General features: G+C 39.6%; 1 protein-coding gene across 1 annotated transcript in view; it reads right to left on the bottom strand.

Annotated features, from left to right (window-relative positions):
• Window positions 1–18,411, bottom strand: part of limd1a (LIM domains containing 1a) — a 44,762-nt gene that overhangs the window by 3,795 nt on the left and 22,556 nt on the right. Inside the window, exons 3-7 of the mRNA XM_062991297.1 lie at window positions 8,527–8,594; window positions 6,742–6,804; window positions 6,135–6,265; window positions 4,106–4,157; window positions 590–658 (exon numbers count right to left, since the gene is read on the bottom strand). Coding sequence (XP_062847367.1) covers window positions 590–658; window positions 4,106–4,157; window positions 6,135–6,265; window positions 6,742–6,804; window positions 8,527–8,594 — 383 coding nt within the window. The remainder of the gene's footprint in view (window positions 1–589; window positions 659–4,105; window positions 4,158–6,134; window positions 6,266–6,741; window positions 6,805–8,526; window positions 8,595–18,411) is intronic.

The following is an 18,411-nucleotide window of genomic DNA, read 5'->3' as shown; positions in this document are numbered from 1 at the left end:
GCCTTCCATCAGTGAGAGCATTGAAGATGGAACATGGCTGGGTCTTCCAGCATGACAATGATCCCAAACACACCGCTCGGGCAACGAAGGAGTGGCTCCGTAAAAAGCATTTCAAGGTCCTGGAGTGGCCTAGCCAGTCTCCAGACCTCAACCCCATAGAAAATTTGTGGAGGGAGTTGAAAGTCCGTGTTGCCCAGCGACAGCCCCAAAACATCACTGCTCTAGAGGAGATCTGCATGGAGGAATGGGCCAAAATACCAGCTACAGTGTGTGCAAACCTGGTGAAGACTTACAGGAAACGTTTGACCTCTGTCATTGCCAACAAAGGTTATGTTACAAAGTATTGAGTTGAACTTTTGTTATTGACCAAATACTTATTTTCCACCATAATTTACAAATAAATTCTTTAAAAATCCCACAATGTGATTTCCTGGATTTTTTTTTTTCTCATTTTGTCTCTCATAGTTGAAGTGGACCTATGATGAAAATTACAGACCTCTCTCATCTTTCTAAGTAGGAGAACCTGCACAATCAGTGGCTGACTAAATACTTTTTGGCCCCACTGTACTACTTGATTGTTACTACTCACCTCACAGTGATAGCATTCCACATGGTAGTCCTTGTCCATGGAGACCACTCGAATAGTTTCATCTGAGCCCTATAAAGAACAGAGGTCTGGTGAGATACAACCAGTTTAACTACACAGTTTGGAAACTTAAGGTATCCAATGTTGTTTTCCACAACTAAGTGGCACTACACACCACTACAGGATGGCTTTATGAGACAGAATTATGAGTCTCAAACATTGTTTAACACCCTTGACTTTTTCCTGATGGTTACAGTTGGAATGGTCTTCAAAAAACAAGTCGCTGTTTGGTTTGATTGAAACAGTAAAACAATGTTCATCCTAATCTCCACCTCTATATTATAATCCTTAATCTAAGCTTTACTGATGACTTTTAAATAAAAGCCCTGATTTTAAGACTGTGTCTCTGCATAGATACAGAATTTATACCTGCCAAATACAGTTAAATGGTTTGACAAATACTTTGCTTATGAAGGCTTTCGGTCAGCACTGGGAGGTAAGTGTGAAATTCCATTATGGTTTGCTCAATGCATTCTGCAGGTATATGTTTAACTGCTCCTTGCCTTTAGTTCTTGCCCCTGGGCCCTTTGAAATGGGTGACATTCCATACAGGCCATTGATAATTATGGAGTAATGGGGGTAAAAGGTGGGGAAAAGGCTTAAAACAATAGGCAAAATGCTATTGTGAATGCAAATGTTATGTGAACAAAAAACCATAACAAAAGGCCTCACCTCTTTGTGCACCAAAACTCATCTTTACATAAAGATGGATTATGCTGTAATTCTATTCAACTGATAAAGATTATACTGCATAGTAGTAAGTCTTCAATGTACTGTAGATAGCAAACATTTATGTTGTATGTCTCATAGAACAGACATGATTCCACATTCACCAACATTTCAATCAATTCAATGGCAGTTTGCTTGTAGCTGTGGAGCAAAATGTTATCATTATGATTATGGCTGGTGTTAGGGAGGAGGGCTGGGGTATCCAAGGTCCCTCACATCTTTTTTTTTTCTTTTTCTTTATAATTTAGCGCGTCCAATTTCGTCCCATCAATCATCCTCTCACTAATGCCCGTCCCTGGTCAGGGCCGACGAGGCCGTTCCACGCCCCCTCCGACACGTGCACAGCCAATCGACCGTCTTATCACCCACACTTGACGAGTGCAGCTCGGCAGAGCACCGTGCACGAAGGATCGCACACTCCACTGCACCCCCTCCCGTCTCCATGCAGGCGCCACCGACCAGCCAGCAGAGGGCGCAACCGCCCCAGTCCTGAGAGAGTATCCCGTCCAGTCTCAAATCCCGCCACCCCCCCACCTGAACAACATGCCAATCGTTGTTCATATAGCCGCCCAGCCTCGACCGGAGAAGGAAGAGCTGGATTCGAAACGACGCACCCTCGAAATCCAGCTCTGGTTGCAGCGCGTGTCTTTTACCGCTGCGCTACCTGAGCGGCTGGTCCCTCACATTTTTAATGCTATTTTGAATGCTGTTTTTAACTTTTACCATTGTATCTAACCCACAAAAGTCACAAAAATGCATGTTTGCTGCTCAGTGTAAGGTGATTTTTTTTTTTCTGATAGAACTATGGACTGGACCGCAACATGCAGTTCGACAGATAAGTTCTGACCTTGACTTCTTACTTGACAGGAGAGTATTTTAAACTATTAATAACACCTTTGCGAGTTTAAACATCCACACTGTTGCTTAATTTTTGTGCTTTGTAGCTTAATAGGCTGTTCCTTTGACAGTTTTAAGTAAATGTACTTTTAATATACTTGTTCTTTACCTTACATACTTGGTTTATTAGGAGCTACTATTGGAAGCTAATCTGTGTCTATCTTACGTCATATTTGTGCATTTTACAGTTCATAAACCTACTGTTAAGACAATAATGCATTGTTGTCTGATTACAAAATATCTGTATTTGCCACCACCACCTCCACTATCTACTGCACCGCTTTTCAGACCCAGCCTCCACTAATAGCTCACTTTCCATGGCACAAGCCAATGCAACTCATGGCTTGAATGAAGACTTTCTGCCTCAGCCAGTTCTGAAAGCATTTTCCAAAGCACACATTTGGACATACAGCACAGGCTTTTAGTCAGAGTCTGTATCAGTCCAGACCATGACCTCAGTATGAGTGCTTTTGCTTTCTGTGTTGCATATTTGTAGGTAGTGTGACAAAAAATAGTTTTTCCAAAGCAAGGATTTACAGACTGGAAAGGGTCATCAGACAGCGATGAAGGCTCTCAGACTCACACTCCAGTCAGAGTTATTAATGAGCTGCTGCTGTGTGGTTTCATTACGTTTTGCATAAACCTATTTTCACCTTTTATTTAATTTATTAACTCTTATTTATTAAATCTTTCATCGCTTAAGGCTGCTCACTGTACCTGTTTTACTTTTAAAAGAAAGTGCACAGATCTTGCTGTATTTGTAGCATAACCCAAGGCAGAAGTGTACCACACCCTTTACTGTGTTAACCAATGAAAAGAGAAAGCCCCATTATTCTACACAACCACATCTGTTTTTCACTGCTAGCTGTTTGACATGAAGCATACCTGATATGCCCAAGGCAACTTAGTGTTAATCATACATATGGATAGAGGAAAAATATTGATCACACATATTAAAATACATACATTAATCCAAATAAGGAGGAATTATACATGGTAAAACTTTGTTTTGTTATACCAGGGGAATGTAATCCTCTTACATCCCCCATTTAAATCAAGCTCTGAATATAGATCTGGCTTTCATAATATGTGTTCCATTGACATTGCTGTATATTATCAAACAATTTTTATGGGTAGGAGCCAGAATCCGTTTGGTTTGTTTGCTTACACTATACCAGCATATTGATTATGTGCCACTTATGTGTATAGATTAGTACAGCAAAAGCTGATTTTAGGACAAGTGCTGCGGACGTAGTTAAACAGTAGTGCTTGGCCACAAATATCAGTGTTCAGATATCGTATTACCATCAAGACTCTGGAGCATGACCTCCTAAAGGTTAAGAGGACACCTAATCTTCAAGGCACGAAGGCATTTCTCATTTTTAGTTAATGTTCAGCACATTAAAAATGTCCACGGGCACAAGAAAAACTTCTAGACCTCACAAAGATCTCCTGCCTTTGGAATGTACTCTATTTATATTACAACCTCATGTATGAACTCTTTAGTTAAATGCATCACAGGTTAGTTATATTAAGATACTGGTGCCCTTGGCAAACAACAACTGGCCATGTTTGTTTCCTGCATGTTTGCCACAGCAAAAATAAATCTACTTACTGTGGGGTTATTGATTTCCTTAAAGGCACCAAGGCTGGAATTCATAGACTAGAGTATTAACACAGCACTAGTTTTGATCCGAAGGCTACAACATTACAAAGACTGCGATGCAAATGTAACACTTTCTTATCCAGTACAGTCATTTGTTAAGTTGTTGGACAATACAATACAGAGTAGTAATTAAACTGTATTCAGATGTGTTATATTTGGTGACTTACCTCTGAGGGAAGGATTGGCTGACTGCACGCTGCACATTTAGGAGCCAAAACCCTGAGAATGGAGGTAAACATAACATAAAACTTCAACTGCATCAATATTCTTTATTGTATTATTTCATTAAAATATTCAGAGTAAAGGATTAATAAAACTGACTAAAATGTGACAATGAAGGACAAAAATGCATAAACAAGCAGGAGAAATGGAAAAAGGGGGGTGTTGGGCTAGGCAGTCCAGCACTTTGTTTTTGCAGTCAGCATTTTTCCCCCATCATCATGAATTACTGCACTCTGATCGAGCAGGAAACAGTTTGGAACACAGATGTACATTTATTCTATTTTCCAGCATATGGCTACCACCTGATTTCAACACGACAAAAATGTGTCAGTTGAACAGTTAAATAAGAACACACACACACACAAACACCAGGGTCAGACCAGGTTTAGGCGATTGTCACTTTGATCACCAAACAATAATTAAAAAAATGACAAAACAGACCTTAATATCTAATATAATCTGTTGTCAATTATACAATTATAGTCCTGCAGTTTATTACTCTTACTGTAATGTTCATTATCTCTCAGTCCACAGAACTCAATTTCTGTTAATTAGTAATAACTTCAACAGTAATAATATAATTGTGAATTTAATGGTCTGCATGACGTATCTAAAGTCAGTTCTGGGTATACCAGTGTCCATCTGTTCGTTTGTCTGTTTTCTGCATGTCTCTGTGTTTTGTGTTTGTTAGTTTGGTTAGTTATTTCAGTGGTAAATTTTCACTTTTAGACTTTAAGACTTTTGTTTTACAATCTGTGTGTGGTTGTGTTCACAGTTGCTTCACTGCTCTAATACTCGCCTGTATTTGGCGACATTTATGGCTGCAACACTGCTCTGCTCATTGGCTGTGTGTGGCTGCGTTCACTGCTGCTATGTTTTTGTGTTTTTTGTCTGCATGTGTCTTTATTGATCTGTGCTTTGAAAATTGTGTCCTTGAACATGGTGTTATATAATGGCAAAGGTGTTATATAAATAAAAGTGATGATAAAATATGAGGTCCCAGGTTCAATCCCCAGCATTTCCACATCTGTGGGACAGTGGTAGCCTAGTGGGTAGAGCTTTGGGCTATCTAACTAAAAGATTGAGAGTTTAAATCCGAGCTCTGCCATGCAGCCACTGCTGGGTCCTTGAGCAAGGCCCTTAACCCTCTCTGCTCCAGGGGCACCGTACAATGGCTGACCCTGCGCTCTGACCCCAGCAACAAACTGGGATACGCAAATAAATAATTTTGTTGTACTGTACACCTGTGTATGTATATATATATGACAAATAAAGGCGTTCTATTCTTATTCAATGAAACAAACCAAAAACAGTTATAGCCAGTCTAACACTCCGCATCTGCTACATGGCCATAACATTAATGACAAACACTTGCTTTTATACACTGGGCTTCTAATTTGTGTAATTTCTATTTTAATTGCATTTATTTCTCAGTCATTTAATCTTAAATTATTATTTGGGTTCTTTTCAAGACTTCCCTTAAAGTTTTGCCACTGTTGTCTTAGGCTTGCTTATTAGTGGGTTTGGACCCAACTCTTTGTACTGATGCATTAAGACAATGCTTTTGTTGTAAAAGTGCTATAAAATAAACTTGATCCAGTTAACCCTAAATAATAACTACAAACTTTCTTGTGACACCTCACTCTAAAGGATAGCAAGCAGTGCAAGACTGTTTGTACTGGTACCCAACACAGGTGACTTTCTCAAGCATCTCCGACTGATAGCCGTACCACACTTTATCAGCTGTTATTTTTAGCAAAACACCCGAACAAGGCAATTAGGACAACTGAAAACATATCAGAATTTAGAAATGAACCAGGTTAGTATGTAGGGCTGTCAGGGACACAATATTACAGTCACTGCATGATAAATGTAAGAAAAACTTGTTAGAGTTTAACGTATTGTTAACTCTTTGTGCACACACACAAACCTAGATACACACATACACACACACAAGCACATACACACACAGACCTGTGATAGTCCTTGACACAGTAGATCTTGTTCTCTGTATCCACAGTAAAAGGAACTCCATCCAGGCTCTCATTGCAGATGATACAGCGGAAGCAGCCAGGATGGTAGGACTTTCCTAATGCCTGCAGGATCTGTGGACAGATAATGGGTTACTGCTTTGCTAATAGCATCCACACCACTAAACCAAAGTCTGCTGAATCAGCAAACAGCATACACTGCACCAAGTTTAACCCTGTTTAAACTTAAAATCAAAGAATATTTAAAATGTTTTTACTGTTGGATGAACTATCTTGACTGTGTTTAAATGTTAGGCTTTAAAGTCAAGGCTAGCACACTGCACAGTGTATAATCACAATGCCAAAGAGTGTAATGCCATCTTTAAAATAATGAAAGAGGTATCTTGAAAGTACAGTACACTCGTAACAAGCCCATCTGCTGTGAAGATTGGTAGCAAGACTCAGTTACAGAATCATGTCATTCTGTATTGCCAAATATGGTTGATGTATCATTTCCTCTTAACCGATAGCTTCCTGTGTCTTGTTAGTCTGTATTTCTGAAGCAAATTAATGCTTCTCTCCCACTTTGTTCACACATACAATGCACTTACCATGTCCATGATCAGGTGGCCACACACGCTGCATTTATCAGCTGACTGCTGAAAACCAGAGTACTGAAAGAAACAAGTTAAAATTTAGTTACAAAGAAATATATTAGCATGTTTACCTGATTTATTATACTTTAACATCAAATTGTAGACAGTGTTTATTTGTTTATTAAACAAAACTTAAAAACCCAAAATGTATCACATTTAATAAACAAGAAAAACCAAAAATATCCTAAAACAACCAGATCTGTTCTCATCATTTCTTTACACCCACAACCTGACTTAATTTAGTACAAACACTCATGTTTCACTCCTACCACTGCCTACACTTACCACACCACAACCAAATGACGACACACACACACACACACACACACATACACACACTCATTCACCTTCAGTGTCTCCAATTAACCTGACTGCATGTTTTTGGGCAGTGGAGGGAAACCGGAGCTCCCAGAGGAAACCTACACAGACACGGGGAGAACATGCAATCTCTGCACACAAAGGACACGGACCTTCGTGCTGTGAGGCGACAGTGCTACCCACCGAGCGAGGAAATAAATATATATATTTCTAAATGATTAGTTGGTACCTTGACATGCTAGCACACCTCTGTGGAGTGTTTGAACTTGTGAGTTTGAATCTCAGCAGGGAGACCAACCTGGTCGGGCATCCACACAAACACAATTGGCTGTGTTTGAGTGAGGGAAATCTTAGTGTAAGCTCAATCTCCTGCATTGGAGGTCGCATGGAGCCTAGAGTGGTAATCCATATGAATTACAGTTGGAAAAGACTACACTAGTCCCACATCTGCCTGGTTGCCACTTTTGGGCCTAAATTTTGGTTGGATTGTATATGTTTACAACTGTAAGTTGCTTTAGATAAAGAATCTACTAAATTCATTCATTGTCTGTTTTACAACCACTTTATCTTATTCAGGGTTGCGGTAGGTCTGATTTACTAAGGGAAAAGAAAAAAAAAAAACACCCCGGACAGGTTACCAGTCCATCACAGGGCATCTGCTTAATTCTGCAAATGTACACGTAGATGCCACCTTTATGCAACAAAATATTTGGCAGGCATAACAGAAAAAAGCCTTTTCTTTCATCTAACCACACGTATATTGGCCTGAACGTCATGAAAAGCTACTGCACTTAAGATCTCTGAAATAGTATAGTATGACAGACGAAAAATAAAAAGACAAGACAAAAGTAAAGCTTTAGGGATCACACAGTTGAGGTGGGATTTGGCATAAAAGAAGCTGGGTCATACGTTTACATTTTCGGCACTTAGCAGACGCCCTTATCCAAAGTGACTTACAGTACTGTAACAGTATACTGTCTAAGCAATTGAGGGTTAAGGGCCTTGCTAAGGGCCCCAACAGTGGCAACCTGGCAGTGGTGGGGCTTGAACCGGTGACCTTTTGATTACTACTGCCCTACAACTGGTCATAAAGTACAGAGAGAACACAGGTACATACAGGATCTGGAGAAATTTTGTAACAAGTGTAATTTATCACTCTGGCAAATAGAGATTGTGCAAAAACTAAAAGCAGGGCTGCCAGTAATAATAAAATTAATAAAATTGTAAAAAAAAATTCCACATTTAATGAAATGAAAGCTAAGATTTGTCTCAGATTTGCAGTGTGAAGTTGAGCTAATGAACAACAAAGACGTTTATTCATGACCGTTTTTGCTTTTTAAATTTTTTTTTGGATTGACAAAAGGGGGCAGCAATTTTAGAACTGTGTCTGACTCTACTGAGAGCAAGGAGCATTAAGCTTACCAGAAAATCCTCCTCGCAGAATACTTTTCCAGAGACGTAGTAAAACGCTTTTCCCCTGAGCTTCCGACCTGCAGGCAACACACATAATTACAGCTTAATTAATAACACTTCAGTTGTACTTCAAAGAGGTTTAGCAAGAGCTTACATTAAGACTCCTAAATCTTCTCTTATTCCACTCACACTTCACCTCCAAGAACCTTAAATAAAACCTTTTACAACAGATCTGACAGACAAAACTGTACTATGTAGAAATATTTGACTACTAATAAGGGGTTTAATGTATAAACCTCATGTAAACTTGACGACGCCTACAAAAATGTGGTTTATACCTTTTTTCGGAAAGCTAAATAAAATTGATTTAATAAATAATTATTTGTTCAGAGGCGACAAAGCAACATTCATTTAGTACTCACAGCTTAACTTACCTGAGCTGAATTTCAACTTGTAAATAACGTGTGTAAATTCTAAAAGTAGTGAAATAAGGCAGTGTGTGTCTCAGTGACTAACATATTGTACTAGTAATCAGAAGGTTGCCAAGTTGACACTGTTGGGCCCTTGAGCAAGACCCTTAATCCTCATTTGCTCAAATTGTATTTAGTCACAGATATAATAAAACTGAATAAAACATTTAAAAATGCTGTAAATGGGAACATAATAATGATTCAAAAGGTCGCTGGTTCAAGCCCCACCACTGCCAGGTTGTCATTGCTGGGCTTTTGAGCAAGGCCCTTAACCCTCAATTGCTTAGACAGTGTACTGTCATAGTACTGTAAGTCGCTTTGGATAAAAAGTGTCTGCTAAATGCTAAAAATGTAAATGTACACTAGCCAACCGACAGGTGCTATTGACCGGCTGGTCGCTGCACAGACATGATTGGCTATGATTGAGATGAACTGCTGCCCCTCACATGGTATTCCTGTCTTGCACAACCCTGACTTGTATAAAGAGTATGAGGCGGCACGGTGACTCAGTGGGTAGCACTGTCACCTCACAGCAAGGTGGGGTGGTCTGGGTCCTTTCTGTGTTTGCATGTTCTCCCAGTGTCGGTGTGGGTTTCCTCTGGGAGCTCCAGTTTCCTCCCACAGTCCAAAGATGTGCAAGTGAGGTGAATTGGAGATGCAAAACTGTCCATGACTGAGTTTGACGTTAAAACGTGTGAACTGATGAACCCTGTGTAATGTTTGTCATGAATGTAACCGAAGTGTAAAACATGACGTTAAAATCCTAATAAATAAAAATAAAGAGGTTAATGAAAATCAAATATAAAATAAAATGAAATTATAATGCCATATTTAGCATTTATGAAATGTGTGGCAGTACCACATATAGAAATGCTACCTTGTTTGAACATCTTACCTGACCTTGCAAACTGATTTGTCAATATTGCGTTTCTTTATGGAATAATCACATTAATTGATTGTGGTGTCAGAGTATCATTTTAAATCCAAAAGTCATTAAAATAATGTTTTAATCAGACTTTTTTGTGTTCTCATTTATACAGTTACTCTTTGTAAATCACCTGTCTGCAATTACGCTCTCTTGGTATCCAAGTATATCACAGCTAAGAGCACAAAGTCAGAACTACATGGAGCTCAGACTCCACACTGTTTTCCATCAGTTCATACTCTAGAGCTAATGGGGTAGACTTTCAGCCTGAATGGGTTCTTTCTTGGCTTTCCCGCCTTCATAAGCATGAATACAGACACACACACACACACCTCCCACTCACAAAAATCTAGTCCCACAGGAAAGGAGAACATTCCACACATTTTGTAGGGAGGGGTGCAAGGGGATATAGTTAACCCTTCCAGGCCTTCTGTACATCCCTTTAATCCTTTATTTATTTATCAACATACTAGCAGAACCTGCTGGGAAAATGGTTTGTATGTTTCTCCTGAGTGAATCTGTCCACTATAGAGTTTCAGTTTGCTGGATGTGCCTACAGAATGCTTACAAACGAACAAAAGTGGAAGTCAAATACAACCAGATGTTAAAATACAGACAGAAGTGATTCATATGTGCATTAAATAGGAATATTAATGCCCAAACACAAATCTGTCATCAAAAACATTCCACTCATTTTTGGTTTCAAGAACGTTTTCTTAGCAGTCTCAAGCAATCTATACAATTTACAGAGATCATCCACCACGGTAACACCACAGACCTAGTAAATTGTTTTAATACTTTTATTAATAATATTGCAGCCTTGCTATGACAAGTATTTTACATGCAAAGTAATGGATAACAGATGTAGGTTACAAATACTGTACCTTTTTTTTGTGAGTGATTTGCAGGTGACTGAATGGCTGTATACATGGATTCTGTACGAATAACCATCAAGTCCAATTTTGAAATGAATGCGCTTTGAAAAATAATTCTATATATTTGTCTTGGTAAACTTTATTCCACTGTTCACCCCCAAAGTTGCATTTCTGTGCAAAAATTTCACCTACCCCTGTGACTTTTCTCTATTCACTTTCCTCACAATTCAACAAAGTTTCCTAATGCCTAGTTCACACTACACGATTTTTGCCCTGATTTTCGCTTACCTACAGGTCACCGCTAGATGTGGCAGCTTGGAAAGATCGCTCAGGGAAACTCGGCTCTTGATTGCTATGTGTGAACTGTTCAACAACTTGATCCGAGCGGCTCGCTCGCTTATTGTTGACGTGCATTTTTGGACATGGTATCATTAAACCCCTCGTCACTTCTAGCGTGTGTTTTCATGATGAAACGTAATTTGGGAGACCAGACAGACTCGCCTGCGATTCCTCCCAGTGATAGATCGTGTAGTTTGTAATTCCCTATCGCCGATCAGTCGTGTAGTGTGAAATACACAACGACTTAAAAGACTCCCAATTGCAAGAGATCCAGTTGTGTAGTGTGAACTATACATTGATCTGACGACTTGGAAAGTCGCGCAGTGTAGTGAACTTGGCATTAGTATCAGCTTTTGTTTTTCTAGGTGATTACCTGGAAATTGCTCAGTTTGGTCTTGTTGTGTCTACCTGGGGTTTCACCTCTGGCTCGCTTTTACATTGTGGTGTAAATAAACCGATAAAAACGCATGTTGTGAAAGGGGCTTGTTTAGAATGCAAGTGTAAATACTTCATTTTTATCACTGCTTTATCCTATTCAGGAATATACTGGACGCAAGGCAGAAATACCCTGGACAGGGCGACAAGATTAGAACCCGGAGCTCAGTGGTAGAGTGCTAGTGTACAGACCACTGCACCACTCGAGCACCATGATATACTAAAAATGACAATAAATTTAAGAACTAGGGAATTATATCATTAACTAATTAAAAACTAATTTTCTCTTTACATGGTGTAATTTAAAAGACTGAGCCGCTATACTGGTGGCTTGAGCTGGTACTGCTGGTGACTCGGCTTATGTTCTTTCCTTTACTCTATGACTTTGTCTTTTCTCAGTGGTTGTGCGTGGCGCTGGGGGTTATCACGTATACCACTGTGGGAAGAGAGCAGGGCTACCTGCCCTTTCTGATGAGGCAGCTTAGGCTTACAGTGTATCACAAAAGTGAGTACACCCCTCACATTTCTGCAGATATTTAAGTATATCTTTTCATGGGACAACACTGACAAAATGACACTTTGACACAATGAAAAGTAGTCTGTGTGCAGCTTATATAACAGTGTACATTTATTCTTCCCTCAAAATAACTCAATATACAGCCATTAATGTCTAAACCACCGGCAACAAAAGTGAGTACACCCCTAAGAGACTACACCCCTAAATGTCCAAATTGAGCACTGCTTGTCATTTTCCCTCCAAAATGTCATGTGATTTGTTAGTGTTACTAGGTCTCAGGTGTGCATAGGGAGCAGGTGTGTTCAATTTAGTAGTACAGCTCTCACACTCTCTCATACTGGTCACTGAAAGTTCCAACATGGCACCTCATGGCAAAGAACTCTCTGAGGATCTTAAAAGACGAATTGTTGCACTACATGAAGATGGCCAAGGCTACAAGAAGATTGCCAACACCCTGAAACTGAGCTGCAGCACAGTGGCCAAGATCATCCAGCGTTTTAAAAGAGCAGGGTCCACTCAGAACAGACCTCGCGTTGGTCGTCCAAAGAAGCTGAGTGCACGTGCTCAGCGTCACATCCAACTGCTGTCTTTGAAAGATAGGCGCAGGAGTGCTGTCAGCATTGCTGCAGAGATTGAAAAGGTGGGGGGTCAGCCTGTCAGTGCTCAGACCATACGCCGCACACTACATCAAATTGGTCTGCATGGCTGTCACCCCAGAAGGAAGCCTCTTCTGAAGTCTCTACACAAGAAAGCCCGCAAACAGTTTGCTGAAGACATGTCAACAAAGGACATGGATTACTGGAACCATGTCCTATGGTCTGATGAGACCAAGATTAATTTGTTTGGTTCAGATGGTCTCAAGCATGTGTGGCGGCAATCAGGTGAGGAGTACAAAGATAAGTGTGTCATGCCTACAGTCAAGCATGGTGGTGGGAATGCCATGGTCTGGGGCTGCATGAGTGCAGCAGTTGTTGGGGAGTTACATTTCATTGAGGGACACATGAACTCCAATATGTACTGTGAAATACTGAAGCAGAGCATGATCCCCTCCCTCCGGAAACTGGGTCGCAGGGCAGTGTTCCAGCATGATAATGACCCCAAACACACCTCTAAGACGACCACTGCTTTATTGAAGAGGCTGAGGGTAAAGGTGATGGACTGGCCAATCATGTTTCCAGACCTAAACCCAATAGAACATCTTTGGGGCATCCTCAAGCGGAAGGTGGAGGAGCGCAAAGTCTCGAATATCCGCCAGCTCCGTGATGTCGTCATTGAGGAGTGGAAAAGCATTCCAGTGGCAACCTGTGAAGCTCTGGTAAACTCCATGCCCAGGAGAGTTAAGGCAGTTCTGGGAAATAATGGTGGCCACACAAAATATTGACACTTCAGGAACTTTCACTAAGGGGTGTACTCACTTTTGTTGCCGGTAGTTTAGACATTAATGGCTGTATACTGAGTTATTTTGAGGGAAGAATAAATGTACACTGTTATATAAGCTGCACACAGACTACTTTTCATTGTGTCAAAGTGTCATTTTGTCAGTGTTGTCCCATGAAAAGATATACTTAAATATCTGCAGAAATGTGAGGGGTGTACTCACTTTTGTGATACACTGTACATCTCCGTAAGTGTGATGTCCCCTACTCCATTCAGGCGCTCATCTATCTGTTTCATCACCTCTCCTTTATAGGCTGCGGATTTGGGTTTTATTATTTGTTATTTTGGCTAGTGGTTTTTTTCATAGTTTTCTTTTTGTTTGTGTCTTTTATCTGCAATATTATTCTACATTGGTTGGGTATTCTGGCTTCTAAATGTTCTGAATTGTCAGTATAGATGAACAAAATTGAAAACAAATTTTAATACCATTTTACTGAATGCTTCTGGATGTAAATATGAAATTAAGTGCATACAAAAGGAGTACTTTGGCAGAAATGTTAATAAAAACATCTTATATTTAATGAAATTATTTAGTATGCATGACAAGATAAGTGTAACTGTAGGGATTATGATGCTAAGTGTTTGGTCTTCACTGCTAAAAGCGTCTAATATTCCAGGACTCAGCTTTACTCAGGAGCAGACATGTTTAAACAATCATGGCTCTGTTCTCTACAAACTGTCAGTGAAACAGCTGCTAAGCCTGAAAAGCTAATTTACAAACCCATAAAAAGTATCCAATAAAAAGAGCCCAAAAAGAACATTAAATAAAGCAAGGGGCAAATCAAAAAGTGATAAGAAATCATCAGGTCTATTTTAAACACTTCCTCTTAGTACCTAGACCTATAACCTCATCATACAGCTTCTCTGTAAAGGGGGTGACCTAAACGTAACAACTAAAAATAGTCATTAAAAGCATGCACATGCCTTGGCTAAACCATGGCTAGTATCTGTCTCACTTCCTGTTCTGGTCTCCCATGTCTGGTATGTTTAGAAAAGGAAGGCCATAATCTCCCAGAAGGCTCTCGTTCAGCCTGCTGGTATTTACCGTCTTGTGGGAGATTTGCTGTTGACTTTCTTTCTGTTTTTCCCTTTTTAAGTCCTTTGTGTTGCCTAACACACTATTTGTAGACCATGAGTAATCCCATAAAGCTAATATAGCAACGATCAGCTATAAGACTCAGTTATGGTAAAATAGAAAAAAGCTCATACGGAAGTTAAATTGTAGCTTAACGAGGCTGCAAGTCTTAAATAAAACCAACAAACGTTTTTCCATGTAATAACAGTAAAGTTGCAAATCCAGTGTACTGGAATACACATATAGTTCTTATGGTTACTTTTAGAATAAAGCAATGTTTACTGTGAATAATAAAAAGTTTTAACAGGCCCACCAACCTGGGAGGTCAAAGTGAGGGTTGAGGGATGGCTTGGTTACAGAATCATGTCCTTCTGCCTTGTCATTTATGGCCGGCAAATGGAGCACGGAGGTGAAAATGATTGACATGTCAGTTGCGCTTAACTGACAGTCATCTGCACTTTCCCCATTAACCCAGCTGACATTTCAGCACTTTTTGGCTTCACCAGTTGGTGGTTTACTGCTTTTATTTTCCTGTTAGCTTTTTTGTTTGCGTCTTTTTAGCCTTAGTATTGTCTAACCTGGGTAAGCAACCTGCAATGAGGTTTATTTTTAATTGTTGCAGGTGAAGGACTACACCTGTATGTTGTCTTTGTACTTTAAACAGCTAAATAAAGCTTCAAACAATTTCACAAATTACAGTTTTTCGTTTTTATTACATTTTTAGAAAGTGTCCCAAGTTTTCTGAAAATGGGGTTTGTAGACAGAACCACAAACATTCAATGGGAAAGTTTAGAAAGCACTGTACAGCCACTTCAAGTACCAAGATAATTTGTACAAACAATTGTTTGTAATTACAAAGTACAGGGAACACTGGTTGGTTTGCCAGGGCAAAAGGAGCACACACCTGTCTCCTTATGCTAATAGGAAACTTGTCAGGTGGTCAGATGTAGTGCAAAACCTATTAAAACCATTAAAAAGAAGCTGAGACAAATGTTACACTGTCCACAGTCAAGCAAACTTTAAAACTTGGGGGGATAGTGGTAGCCTAGTTCAAATCCCAGCTCTGCTGTGAGCAAGGCCCTTAACCCTCTCAGCTCCAGAGGCGCTGTACTATGCCTGACCCTGTGCCTTGACCCTAGCTTTCAAAGAAGCTGAGATATGCGAAGAAAGAATTTCATTGTACTGAACACCTGTATATGTATATATGAACATATAGGCATTCTATTCTTCTATTCCAAATCATCATGGACTTAGATACTGCAGTGCAAGTGAGAAGCCCAAATCAACACTATCTTAAGTACAGTAGCAATCAAAAGCCTGAAAAAACTCAATGAGCTGGAGGCTTTTGCAATGGCTGAAGATTCCATAAGAGGGGTCAAAAGATTGTTAGCACTTATTAGAAGTTATTAAGGCAAAATGATGTTCCACCAGTACTGAGACTAATTGTAATAATTGTAAACATGAATATTTGTCAAGAGAACTAGATAATAATAATAATAATAATACATTTTATTTATATAGCGCTTTTCAAGATACTCAAAGACGCTTTACATAAGACAAATAATCAAAACAAATACGTACATACACCATACAAATCATAGTACAAAATCAAAATAGTACATCAACATCAAGAATAATTAAGATAAAAACAAAGAGAGCAGCATAAGACAGTTCATTAAAAATTAGCTAAATTATGAGAGAGAACAACAAATATAGAACAATTTCTTAAAATTAGACAGAAACAGGACAGATTTACATGCAATCAGGAAACTGAAAACTTTACAAGTTTTAGGATCTAGGACTTCACATTTCTGTCGTGATCTAAGTATAAAAACTATTAAAAAGAATAGCAAAAATAAAAGCATTTATTTTGTGTTGTTACAAGTTAAATGCCACTCTGAATAGATGAGTTTTGAGAAGTGACTTGAATTTGGACAGGTCAGGACAATCTCGTAGGTGTTTGGGGAGAGCATTCCATAAAGATGGAGCAGCTATGGAAAAGGCCCTGTCACCCCAGGTCCGGTGCTTGGTCCTAGAGGGTATGGACAGTAGGTTAGCCTCAGAAGAGCGAAGGCTACGGGAGGGAATGTGCTGATGGAGCAGGTCGGTGAGGTAGGATGGGGCCTGATTATGGAGAGCTTTGTGAGTGAATAGAAGAATTTTGAATTGAATGCGTTGAGCAACGGGAAGCCAATGAAGTTTTTGTAGAACAGGTGTAATATGATCACGGGAGCGAGTATGAGTAAGGAGGCGAGCAGCTGAATTCTGGATATACTGAAGTTTTTTTAGGATTTTGTTAGATGTACCATAAAGGATGCTATTGCAATAATCAATTCTGGATGTAATAAAAGCATGAATCAAGGTTTCGGCGGCAGAAAAGGAGAGTGATGGACGTAGACGTGCTATGTTTTTTAGATGAAAGAAAGCAGTTTTGGTGATGTGATTTACATGGCGGTCAAAAGAGAGGTTGCTATCAAAAATTACACCAAGATTTCGGATGTTAGAAGACGGAGACAAAGTGTCATTATCAATGGTAATTTGAAAATTTTTTGTGGTTTTTGCCAGGGTTGTAGGACCTACGATGATCATATCTGATTTTTCACAGTTTAATTTGAGGAAATTAGCTTTCATCCACAATTTCATTTCAGTGATGCAATTTGTCAGAGTGGAGTGAAGTTCAGTATTAATGGATTTGGAGGAGATGTAAAGCTGAATATCATCAGCATAGCAGTGGAAATGTAAACCATGCCGACGTATGATGTCACCAAGGGGGAGCATATAAAGAATAAACAAAAGGGGACCTAACACTGAGCCTTGGGGAACGCCTTGGGACAGTGGAGCAATGGCAGAACTACAATTGTTGATATTAACAAACTGTTGTCTGTTTATGAGATATGACCTTAACCACAAAAGGGCAGTACCAGTGATGTTGACAGAGGATTCAAGGCGGGACAGAAGAATGGAGTGATTAATGGTGTCAAAAGCTGCAGTAAGATCAAGGAGGACGAGAATATTAATTTGTCCAGAGTCTGAGGAAAGAAGAAGGTCATTTGTGACTTTGAGGAGGGCTGACTCAGTGCTGTGCTGGGGGCGGAAACCAGACTGAAATGATTCAAATAGATTATTGGAATTTAGGTGATCTTTGAGCTGTGAGGCAACAACACGTTCCAGTATTTTCGACAGAAATGGAAGATTGGAAATGGGCCGAAAGTTACTCATAATGTTAGAGTCAAGTCCAGGTTTTTTAAGTATGGGAGTAACAGCAGCCAATTTGAGTGATTGAGGGACTGAGCCAGAACTAAGAGAGGAATTGATTATCTCTGTGATAAGTGATGAGATAACTGGAAAACAACCCTTAACAAGTTTTGATGGAGCAGGATCCAAAACACAAGTGGAGCTTCGCATCCCTGTTAAGATCTCAGATAGGTCCAAAAGAGACACAGGTGAGAACTGAGACAGAGGCTGGGTAATAAATTGAGATGAGATAGGCGGAGAAACAGAGATGACAGGGGAAACTGTCAGAAAATTTTGGATATTCTCAACTTTTGTTTGAAAAAATGAGAGGTAAGAGTTACACTTGTCAACTGTAAAGGAATTGGTAGTATTGTCAACTGGTTTGAGAAGTTTATTTATTGTGGAAAAGAGAGTCTTAGGATTTGTTGATCCAGCATGTATGAGTTCGGAATAGTAAGTGGATCGGGCTGCCGTAAGAGCGTCTTTGTAATGTTGAAGATAATCAGAATAAATCTGATAATGTACTGTTAGACCGGTTTTCTTATAAAGTCTTTCAAGCTGGCGTTTACGGGATTTCATTTGGTGAA

Source organism: Trichomycterus rosablanca, chromosome 3 (assembly GCF_030014385.1).
Source record: "Trichomycterus rosablanca isolate fTriRos1 chromosome 3, fTriRos1.hap1, whole genome shotgun sequence".
NCBI classification, from domain to species: Eukaryota; Metazoa; Chordata; class Actinopteri; order Siluriformes; family Trichomycteridae; genus Trichomycterus; species Trichomycterus rosablanca.
Note: the sequence above shows the minus strand (reverse complement) of the source record. Positions and strands in the feature narration are given on the sequence as shown.